The sequence below is a fragment of the Lethenteron reissneri genome, chromosome 12, assembly GCF_015708825.2.
Source record: "Lethenteron reissneri isolate LAM-NWPU_2019-01 chromosome 12, ASM1570882v1, whole genome shotgun sequence".
NCBI lineage: Eukaryota > Metazoa > Chordata > Hyperoartia > Petromyzontiformes > Petromyzontidae > Lethenteron > Lethenteron reissneri.
The window spans coordinates 1541581-1553904 of record NC_083790.1 but is presented as its reverse complement, the minus strand read 5'-3'; the positions used below and the strand labels follow the sequence as shown (position 1 = coordinate 1553904).

The 12324-nt window shown below is 49.9% G+C and overlaps 1 protein-coding gene across 1 annotated transcript in view; it reads right to left on the bottom strand.

Moving 5' to 3' along the window:
• The window catches only part of LOC133341640 (LIM/homeobox protein Lhx3-like), a 39033-nt gene extending 27144 nt beyond the window's left edge, over positions 1-11889 (bottom strand). Inside the window, exon 1 of the mRNA XM_061550236.1 lies at positions 11177-11889. Within this exon, the coding sequence (XP_061406220.1) occupies positions 11177-11279 (103 nt within the window). The 5' untranslated portion in view covers positions 11280-11889. The remainder of the gene's footprint in view (positions 1-11176) is intronic.
• Positions 11890-12324: the final 435 nt, after the last annotated feature.

Sequence of the window (12324 nt, the reverse complement as noted above, 5' to 3'; positions counted from 1 at the left end):
ATGCTGAATGACTCCATGAATGAATGTATGAATGCATAGATAGATACATACGTGGATTAGCGAATGTATTAATATACAAACGAATGAATGAAAACACTTTAATGAATGAAAACATGACTTGAGACCATTCTATAATTTGACGACCGAATGCATGGGTTGAACGAATGAATGGGACGAATGGATGGGATGAACGTATTTATGATTGTATCAATTAAGACCATGTACAAATAGCACATTCCGGTAGAGCTGTTTCGTAGACTTTCGAATTTTCATCGCCTTAAATCGAATAACAAACAATAACCATGATTGTCAATAACACACCGATTGTGATGATGAATTCATGATCATAATGATGATCATGGTGATGAATTTACTGAATTATCATGATGATGAATTCGTGATCATGATGATTAATTTATGATCATAATTATGATGAATTCACGATCGTAATGATGATCGTGTGAATTTATGTTCATGATGCTGACCATGATGATGAAGTCATGATTATGATATTAATCGAATACGTCTCATCCATTGCACGAAGGAAACACTAATTATATTTAAAACATAAAAAATACACGAATGTGCATAGCGATCCGTGCATGTAGACACACACACATCGTGACACGATGTCTTCATCCAGCAGTAGATTCACGGATAAGCACTTTCAGGAATATGAGTAACAACACTCGGTCGCGTTGCTGTTGATGTTGTTGTTCACACACTGGTACACATTTAAGGTCGAGTCGACCTAGGGAAGGCCCAGGAGCGTTTCAAACAATCGCTGGCCCTGGTATCGGTCGTGAGCAGGATTCGAACTCGGGTCGCCGGGTTCGTAGCGCAGCGCTCACCCCCCCACCCCCACACAAAGACAAAGATTCTCAGCGTAGCCTGGACTAGACGTAGGGGCAAGTGCTGTTCGCGAGCAGCACCACTGAAGGCCAACACGGCAACGAGGGTTGGGGGTGGTGGGGGGGTGACCAGCAATTTGTCTCCCCCATCGGCGATGTTTGCTACACATCGCACCAGCTTAGCCATTGTTGAGGCCGAGTCGACCTAGGGGAGGTCCGGCACCGCTGCAGACCGGACGATGATCGTGGCCGGCTGCGCGAATGGTGGACGCCGTGCGGACACGGAGGGAGAGACGCGGCGCGCGCTCACAGACAGCTCATACCATGCTTTACCATGCATCTACCATGCATCTACCATGCATATACAAAAACACATATACGGACCATAAATCCACCATATACCGTACATATCCAGCCGTGCTAATCGGAAGTGTGGGGAAGGATAACAAACGAACACACAACAACACAACAACACTCCCAATTACGTCTCCTCCTGTGCCTCGTTTCGTGAACTCTACGCTGCACCACGCACGCGCTACGCTGCAATACACGCGCGCTATGCTGTGCAATAGACACACACGTCACTATGATTCACCATTTATTTTGTATTGTCGATCTCAAAAAAAAACGGTTACCGGTTTAGCCGAGACAGGAAGGCAGCAAGCCGCCGCCGCTGCTGCTGCTGCAGCCGCTGCGACAGTGCAACAGCAGCAGCAACAGCAGCAGCAGCAACAGCAGCAGCAGCAACAGCAGCAGCAGCAACAGCAGCAGCAGCAACAGCAGCAGCAGCAACAGCAGCAGCAGCAGCAACAGCAGCAGCAGCAACAGCAGCAGCAGCAACAGCAGCAGCAGCAACAGCAGCAGCAGCAACAGCAGCAGCAGCAACAGCAGCAGCAGCAACAGCAGCGTGCGACTTGCACTCCGGAGTCACCGGTTATATTCCATCTTCCAGCACGGCAGGGGGGGAGCAAGTTATCTTACCCCCCCCCCCGTTCCCACCCCCCTTCCCACCCACAGCCGGTGGTGTAAGCGGAATTGGTGGGGTGACGTGAAAGTGCCCCCACCCTCCTCCAGACCAACATTCCAGTGGAACCGGTGACCGGTTCCCGACTCTCCGAACCGATTATCGAGTCTCATCCGACCGGTTACCGCTAGTACACACAGCACGCACACAGCATGCACACGTACACAATGCCACACACATCGCTATGCGCCACACACACAAAGATCCCGCTGTGTAGCGGCAATGGGTGTTGGCGAGCACCTATTAAGGACATCACCACACACACACACTGCGCCATGAAGATGCACACAATACAATACATCATATACAGCACATACATGGAAGACAAAGAACACCCGTATAGCCTTTACCGGACTTTTGGGGCAAGTGCTGTTCACGAGCAACCTACGAAAGCCGACACGGTACACGAGGTGGTGAGCGGCCAGCACCACGCCCGGCCGTCTTTGTTTCATTTTAGGCTGAATCGACCTAGGGGAGGCCCAGGACCCTTTCTGATAATCGTCACCGGTGTGAGCCGTCGGTGGGATATCGAACTCGGGTAGCCCGGGTTCAGAGCGCAGCGCGCTAACCACTGCGCCACCGCTCCCCACACGACACTCTGGACACTCACACACGAATCCTTCATAGTTAATAGGTGCTCGCTAACAATGCTTGCCTAACACCCCACCCCCCGCCCCCCATTCGCCAACGATCAAACCCCGTTTCCCCGTCTTGATATTTGTATTCCGCGTGTGGCTGTAAATCCTCGTAAAGCAGATACCGTATTCATCCTATTAACTGCCACCTCACTTTAAATCGAGGCATTACCGTATATTGCCGTCATGCTGACGACTGCTGCCTTCATCTCGTGGCATGGCGAGTGCTTCTAATAGCCCGGGCTGCGTTCTGGCAGATGTGCATTGTTGTACTGCACTTTGCTTGATGTATTTCCTCCCGCGTCTATGCTACTTCCCGCCCTCAACCAAACCCGCACTTGACCGGCGTGGTGAAGTATGGTCGAATATTAAAGCCCAACCGCCAATCCAGCAGTGGATGTGTGGGCAAATTGTTGCACGAGTAAATTGACTGAATGATTATTATTAGGGCACGTAGGGCAGGTGCTGAAACGGCTACTGGATCATTCAGTAGTGACGACCTGCCAGCCAGCCAAACTTTTGTCGTAAAAAAATGTGAGATTTAGGTTTTAAAACCAAAGATTGTTTTAAAAATAAACCCCTCCCCACATGCCCCCCCCCATCACAGCCCCCTCCTCCACCCATAATCCCCCTCACCCCCCCCCCCAAGTAAATGTTAATTGGTGAAATTTCCAAAATCTGGCCGAAACATGTTTTTGTATGCTGGTGTTGAGAAGCGAAATCAAAACACTCGGACTAAAAAAGGGGTGAATGCACCAACACAAACGATGACCACCAAATCAATTGTCCGACGGTTCTATCGGACCCTTTATCACGATCGCTTCCCCCGTCGGCGTCGCCACTCCACGTGAAACGTTCCCCCAAGAATCGATGCGAAAGCAGCTTCAATCCTCCCCCAATTGAGTGTTTAAAAATGTAACATTGTTTGATATATATAATTGTCGAAGACATGCCCAGTGTGACATCATTCGTTTGTTTCGGGTTCGTTTGTCGCGTAGCCCTCCACCACCCAGCGACACAGCTAGGTTGTCACGTGATGGACAATCGTGCCACGGTCGATTTGGTTCATCAGCATAGCCGGAAGAGGATGGATAGATGGATGTTGAACTTCCCAAACATAATTCTGGGCAAATGTTGCCTAAGGATATTTCTCTGGAGATGAGATGCCAGCATCATCCGGTGATTGACAGAGAGCTCAGCTCTCGTCTTCCGCGTCTGTGCCGACTGTGTTTCCGTCATCATCCTCATCATCCACAAGAGGAGAGGCAATCATTACCAGGTCAGGCCCACTGAGCTACACAGCTCTATATTCAGAAGCGACCTGGCCACGAATAGTAGCTCAACGAAGTGATGTTGATTTTAAATGTAGAGGTTAAAAACCGGAGGAGCCGGAGAAAAAGCCACGCGACCACGGGGAGAGAGACACGCAAACTCCAAATATACAGCAGCAGGCGTCAGGGTCGGGATCGAACCCACGAATGTCACCATCATGAACAAAAATCCTCTGGTGCGAGCGAATGAATCACTGAATAGATTTATATATATATGTTATTATTAATATTGCATCTGCACATAACTTGAGCGTTTCGCGGCGAACACACACACATAGGTATGCAGACATATATACATATACATAAATATGCCTTTGTGGTGAACGGATTTAATTTACTGCGGCAGGGACACAGCTGAGGACTCGTGACGCGATGCGGACTCGCGACACGCTGCGCGGGAAGAACGTGGAGTGAGAGTTTGTGTTACGTGTTCCATTGCACCTCGATGTTTAACATTCACAACGTAACACAGACGACACTCCCACACAGACACCCGCTCGGCGGTGAAGACAAAGACAAAGATCCCCCGTGTAGCCCTTAACAGGCTGTTGGGGCAAGTGCTGTTCGCGAGTGGCACCTGTAAAAGGCCGGCACGGCACACGAGACAGTGGGTGACCAGGACAACACCCGGCCGCCTTTGTCTCCTTGGTGGCGATGTTTACTACACAGCGCGCCAGCGACTCATTGTAGGCCGAGGTGACATAGGAGAGGCCCCAGAACTGGTTCAGATAATCGTCACTGGTGTTGGTGGTGGCCGTGACCAGGAATGGAACTCGCGTGGACGGATTGAACAAAACGAACAAAGACCCGCAGACACAGCGGTCGTGATTACATTGCAAACGAGCGGAGAATATAATACGAGATCAAGTATGAAATATTCCCGGCCAATGTCCCATCGTAGCATGAATTCACTTCAGGCAAATGCAACGTGCGTGGTGTTTTTTTTATATCGAAATGAATATGGCCATGAGGAACAGAGTCATCGTGGAGCCATGCCCGATCCACTGCTGGATGAAGGCCTCCTTCCACAATGAGTTGCCGTGTCTGATATAATATTATCATTACCATCATGTAAGAATAAAAATAGTAAATCAAAATGGGACCTTTTTGCCGGTATAAAAGTATGAAAAAACAAGAATAGGTTTGACCCTTTCTGTCAATACAACTGTTGTGTTAAAATGTTTAAACGCCAAATAGAAGCCTAGGCCCTAAAGAAGGCTGCCTCTGGTGTAGGCCAATCCGTGTCAGCGACAATGCGTAGATTGTCAGGGCATGTTCGTTTGCATGTTCACCACAAGTACTGTGTGCAATTAATACAGACTTGATTCCTTGCAAAAGGTTTCTATTTGGTGTTTGAACGTCTTAACACCACCTGTTTTATTGCCAGCAAGGACAAAAACCTATTCTTAATAATAAATCACATCATGGCATTGCCATACATATTGCGATACACCGGACTAGAACACAATCGTAATAATATCAATGGTGATGATACCGATCTTAATTCTGCACAAATTCACTGCGAGGATTGTAGCGGCTCACATGGAGGATTCACGAGGGGTGTACACGGAGCGCAGGGCGAGTGTCTACGTAGCCTGGACAACGTGCGTTCGATGTCGACGAATGCCAGCCACGGGATAGATGGTGGCCTGGTGAGTGGGTTGTCTCCCTCCGCCGCGAGCATCCCTCGCCCACAAGAGGGGCCGGCGAAGGGAGAGACGGAGCGAAATTGGGGCATCTTACTTACACTTTGTGCGTGCGTACGTACGTGCGTGCGTATGGGTCACGATTATCTGAACCGGTCCTGGGGCCTCCCCTCGGTCGACTCGGCCTCAAGTGAGTTTACCCGGTGCGGTGTGTACGAAACATCGCCACGGGGGATACAAAGGCGGTCGAGCGTGGGTGTTGACCACCCACACCCCTCGTGTGTCGTGGCGGCCTTCAGAGGTGCTGCTCGCTAACAGCGCTTGCCCCAACAGTCTCTTAAGGCTATACGGGGGGGGGGGTCTTTGGTCTTTGTGTGTGGATAAAATTGGCAAAAATGTATTGTGATGCGAGAAATAAATCTCGTCATTATCATCACCATCGGCCATGGTCGATCCACTGCTGGATGCAGGCCTCCCCTAGGCCTTCGCGACCTCTCAGCTATCGACTCTCGCTCCTCCTGTGCTGAGATCGCTCTACGCGGGTAGAGCGATCTCGTTCTGCTCTCACGGCTGATCGGATGTGCTCACGGGATTGTACCTCTGTGTGTGTGTATGCGACGTTACGTTCGACGTGTCGCTACGCGTTTCTAAGAAGCTTCCTTCAGCAAAACGTGAATATAAGCGAGAGAGACAGATGCCAGCGAGAGCGCCTACAAAAAAACATCACTTCTACCAGCTGAAGCAGCACCCACCGGCACGTGCAGCGAAACGTCGGCACACCGTGCCGCGTGCAACGCGCGTCACGACTCGAAAACACGTGGGCGATATAATGCGCCTCGAAGTAAAACTACTAAACGTATATCTATTTATATTTGTTACGTCTATCAAATTAAGTTGTAGTTGTTACCGGCGAATTGTACATTGCTTGGAATTTCCGATAGCAGAAAACAATGTTACGAGTTTAGAATATATATAAGCTTCATGAAAAGAATGAGATTTAATATAGGAATGCGCGCGTATCCATTTACAGACACGCGTCTATGTGTGAGTATAATCATCGTGGGCACTATTCATGATCCATAACAACGTATCAAATCACTCGGTGAATACAATAATATAGCTTCAAATCAAAAACTATGATAATCGTATCAAACGATCAATGAATAAATACTAATTATCATCCGATTGCCATGCCATCATTATTCGGCACGGAAATACATATGAATAATATATAATTATCCGATCTTATTAATTTATCGCCATCATAATAATATCAATAATTATATTAGCATTATGCATAATCATATAATTAATAACTATGATCAAACAATAACTAACTCGTCATACAATCAATATAATAAATTCAATGATTCTATAAATAATCATGATCAATAACTACCACCACCATCACCAACGTCATTATCGAATCAATAAATCAAACCAATTATAATAGCGAGACCACAATACATTGCTGCGCGTATGTAAATTACAATCACGATCAGAATCACAATCACCATCATCTTCACCAACATATTCATGATCATGCGTAATTTACAAACACACACACACACAGGTATCAAAAGAGAATTTCCAGGAAGGCGTTCACGGACATTTCCTCTCCCACCCAGCACACAAATCTGCAGCAGCCCAGATGCCCCCCCCCCCCCCCGTCAAGACGGTCTGGCATGATACGTCTAGAAATCTCATCACGACGCATATCTCAGAAATGTACATATATATACACACGTTGTAATTTTATATATCCCCGTTATATATTAAACATTCATGGCCACGTTCAACAGCCTCTGCCGCGTATCTGACGAGAACGCCCCACGCTTACAGAGACACAACACACAAGGTCTATATATATATCTGTACTGTGCTCAGTTAAATTAAATGACACAACAACAACAACATTCACGAGATTAACAGCGCCATGAGAGAGACGCGGGTGTTAAACTCTTAAAAGAAGAAACTCACTTAAAAACAGCTACGGCTTTCGATGCTTCGATGCAACTCCGTGTTTTCTTTACTCGCCTGGGTGTCGCTGAACTACACACACACGTGCAGGCAATGTTGGGACGGAGCGGTGGCAGAGCGGTTAGCCAGCTGACCAGTGTGGTGAAGTATGGTTTAATTACCAAAACACCACGTGAACGACGCGGCGTGGAGAAATCGTAGATCGCCTGCTCGATTTGACACGACGTCTTGACTGTGTAGTGTGCGTCTATGCACACCTATACATGTAGCATTTAAAGAGTCTAAACCTTTTACCTATGCGGAAATGTAGCGGCCCGCGTGAATCGTGATGATTGCGTGAGTGAGCGTCTGCATGGTCTTCAGCATCTGTGTTGGATATAGTCTGTATTATTATTGTTGTTATATTATCGTTGTTGTTGTTGTTGTTGTTATCATCACCACTCGTTAAGGGAATTGGCAAAACAACCCAAAAGAGCAGAAACCTCCCAACGCAGAGGCCTGCGACTCTGTGCGATGTTAATGGGGTTCACAATTTGCAATAAGAAAAGGAAATTCACTATTGATATTCATAATAATAATAATAAGCCTACGTGTTAAACTGACTATTGCTATTATCAAATGAGTACCTGGTGCGGTGTGTAAACATTGCCCCTCGTGTGCCACAGCGCCGGCCTTCACCGGTGCCGCTCGCTAACAGCACTTGCCCCAACAGTCTGTCGCAGGCTATCTGCAGGGGAGGAGGGATCTTTGTATTTTGTGATGTGTGAATATCAGCACTGGGGAGACAAAGGCGGCCGGCCGTTGTGCTGGCCAACCACACCCCTCGCGTGCCGCGCTAAGAGCACTTGGCCCCACAGTCTGTTAAAGGCTATACGGGAAACGTTGTCTGCTTTGTTTTTGTGTGAGTGTTTATACCATTGTGTCTGTGTATGGGGGAGCGGTGGCGCAGTGGTTATCGCACTGAGTTCTGGTGCGTATGTATGTTGAACTTCTTTCGCACCGTGCGTAGCCACGGCTAACGTCAGTGGCACGCGATGTCTGAACACGGCCCCGGTTCCCTCCCAACCCCACGCATCACCAACGCGGTCTGACCAGCGTGGTGAAGTATGGTCAAACAACCCCCACCACAACCCCCACGGCCGACACGGCGTTGAAGTATAGGCCTCCATCCAGCAGTGGACTGGACAACAAAGATGAAGGCCTCTCCATGCCTTACGGTCACGGGGTGTGGTTAGACCATACTTCACCACGCTGGTCGATACGGACTGTCTACGTCACACTACAAGAACACGTGATGGCAATTCTAACGTGTGTTCACGTCCATACGTTTTATCAACCTTTTCGTAGGATTGTAGACTAAATATAGGGTACGCTAAATGCACAGTTATATATAACGCGAAGAAATGTAACGTGTCACTCTGATGGCAGCTGCCTTACGCCGGCCGGCCTTTCCATAGCGCAGGCAGCGTTGCGGAACACGAGTAGAACGACGATTGCATTGCGAGCAGCAGCAAAGGGTGACGACTGAAACGTGAATGACTCCCCAATCGATGCTTGTGTTTTTGTTTGGATCGCATCGCGCCACGGCAAAGGTGTGTGTGTCGTGCGCTCCTCCTCCACCCGACACAGCCCATTCACCGACAGTCGCCAGCGCGATGAACCGGACGTTGCACGGCCGTCGTTGTTTGTGGGAGATACAAGCCGCGACATCGTCCCGAAATCGCAGTCAGATTACCCAACTTCTATGGAACAGAAATATATGAAGTATTATCAATTACTTTTACATCACGCTGGGGGGGGTGGGGGGCATTGCGCCCCCACGCCCCAAACCTCTCCCTCCCACCCGCACCCCACCTAATTCCAAAGGGATTCTAATGGCTCACGTCGCCTGTTCATAGGATTACAGGATTAATTTATGCTACGTTAAATATGACAATGATGATTCATAATAATATGGATATGCGTGCCTAGTGGCTTTAGTGGTAGTGCCTTACGCCGGTTCTGTGGGCTCAGACTTGCGACACGACCCACAGAAACTCCCGAGTGAATCTGAACGGTCACGCGCGCGACCCCAACTCGTTCCGGAACTGGTCCATTAAATTCGCCCGCAGCCGACGACGAGAAATCGACTTTCAGGCCTCGGCACAGATTCGCTGTCCTTCTGTTTGTCTTGTTGTGTGGGGTCTCGCTCTGTGTGTCTTTGTGTGTGTGTCTCTCTCTGCATGTGTCTGCCTGTGCTGTTCCCGTGTCTGTGTTTTATCATTCAGTCTTACCTGACGATGGTTGCTTGTGTTGCAACCGAAACGTCGTATTCTATTATTATTAGATTTTATTTTCTACGTGACTTTACCGAAAGAACCAAAGAGTAAAGACAAAGATCCCCCGTATAGCCTCTCACAGGCCGTTGGCACGCGGCCAGCACCACGCCGTCTTTGTCTCCCCCGTTACCGACGTTTACACAGCGCACCAGGTGAGTGATTTAATGCCCAGTCGACCTAGGGGAGGGCCATGACCGGTCCCGACATTCGTCTCAAACGTTCGCCGTGAGCGGTAATCCAACTCGAGTGGCCGAATTCGTGGCGCGTTAGGGCTAACCACTGCGCTGTCGCTACACACACACACATATACACACACATATACACACATATACACACACATATATATACACATATATATACACATATATGTGTGTACACACGATATCTTCCGGAACGCTGTTGTAGGTAGACTTTGGATAAAAATGGAAATGATCGGCGTAAGGCACTAACACGAGAGTACACGTGACGCGTATCCATTACATGCCTTCTATAAGCAGGATTTCATTTCTCACTCAGTATTTCCCGGAACGCTGCTTTCGGCAATCGACTTGATTGCAAGTATAAATTATCGGCGTAAGGCACTAGCACTAGAGTACAAACCTTGAAGGCTCGCCTATCCGCAATAATCCTATATTAATTGTACCATATATTTCTATAATCCTATGAAGTAGGTTTAGGACAAAATCGAGCGAGATGAGTGCGGAATTGACAAATTAATTCCCGCAACAGCTGTTCAAAGACAAAGATGCCCCATATAGCCTTCAACAGACTGTTGGGGCAAGTGCTGTTAGCGAGCACCTACGAAGGCCGGTACAGCACACGAGGGGATGCGTACGTACACACACACAGATGCACTGATTAAAGATGGACATGAGCGAGAGGAGGAGAGAGAGAGAGAGAGAGAGGCGGGAGAGGGAGAGAGAAGAACGATGGAGAGAGGTAGCCGGGCGGATGACGCTCGGCTCTTCCAATATTCTTAATGAAAATTCGGGCACCAAAGAGCATGGTGTCGTAACCACATTAGCGCGAACGCAAAGGCGCTAATGTCATTTGCAGAGCGTGGTGGCTTTGGGTGGGTCTTTCCTTGGCCGACTCACAACACTCAGGCGGGCTCACGCCAACACTCGCTCGCTCTCTTCTCTAACACACTCGTTCAAATTTCGCACACTCACACTCATCACGCTGGTTCGCTCACGCTCATCCTGGCTCACTCGCTCACACTCATCAAACTGGCTCACTCACACTCATCACGCTGACTCACTCATCACGCTGGGTCACTCGCTCACACTCGCTGTCTCACACCCACTCGCGCTGTCACACTCGCTCGTTCACCCACTCTCACTCTCTCTGCTCACTCACTGACCACCCACCCCCTCGTCCCGCCGTCTCACCTTTGCGGAACTCCTGGTTCTGGGCGAGGAGCGCCAGGAACACGGCCGGGTTCGCTGCGGCAGCGGCCTCGACGTCTGTCCGCGTCTCCTGCAACGTTTCCATTGCCGGGTCGAGGCGCGTTGAGTCGACGCCACCGCTCCAGCGCGCTACCGTCGACTCAGCTCTCCTCCGCCCGCTCTCCTCTCCGTCTCGCCTCTCTCCCCCCCCGCCCCAACCCCGTCTCGGCTCCCTTCTGTTCTCTTCCCCACTCTGGCGTCGACGATTCCCGTCTTTTCCCCTCCGTTTCTCCGCTCCGTCTCGTTCCCTCGCCTCTCGCTCTCTCCCTCCCCGTCTTTCTCTCTCCCCGTCTTTCTCTCTCCTCTTCCCACTCCCTCGCTCGTCCTCTCGGTAGGTCGTTATTTTATTATTTATTATTTTAAAACCCTCCACTCCTTTCCACCACCTTCTTCCACTTACTTTCTCCTGCTCCTCCTCCAGAAAATAAAAAATAAAACCTCAGCAGCAGCAGCAACAGCAGCAGCAGCAATTGTTGTTGTTGGTTCAGCAGCAGCAGCAGCCTTACGTGGTGCCGCACCTCAAGAGTAAATTGTTAATGAACTCTCTCTCTCTCCTTACCGGCACGGCCGGCGATGTTGTTCGGACGGCCCGTGCGGCTTCTGTCCGTGCGTGCGTGCGGAGAGACGCGCGGAAGAGCGACAGAGGGTGGTGGTGGTGGTGGCGGCGGCGGTGATAGTGGTGGCAGTGGAGGTGGTGGTGGGTGGATGGGAGGGGAGGGGGGTTAATGGGGAGGAGGAGGAGGGGAGGGGCAGGTGGAGAGGGGGGAGGTGGAGGAAAAGGGGGAGGGTGATGGGGCAGGGAGAAAGTAGGGGAGGAGGCGACGGCGGCGGTGGTGGTGGTGATGGTGGACGTGGTGGTGGTGATGGTGGTGGGAGGGTGTGGATGGTGGGGGAGAGAGAAGGGAGTAAGGGGGAGGCGGCGGTGGCGGCTACGGAGGAAGGCATCGCACCGTGCGCCTCAACTCCGATGAGGAGATGTCGGAGCGACGTCTGAAATCCTCGGGTTCTGGACGAGGTAGAGGAAGAGGGATGTGCAGTAAAGAGGTGACGGTGGTGGTGGTGGGAGTGGAGTGACTACCTGTGCCTCGTTC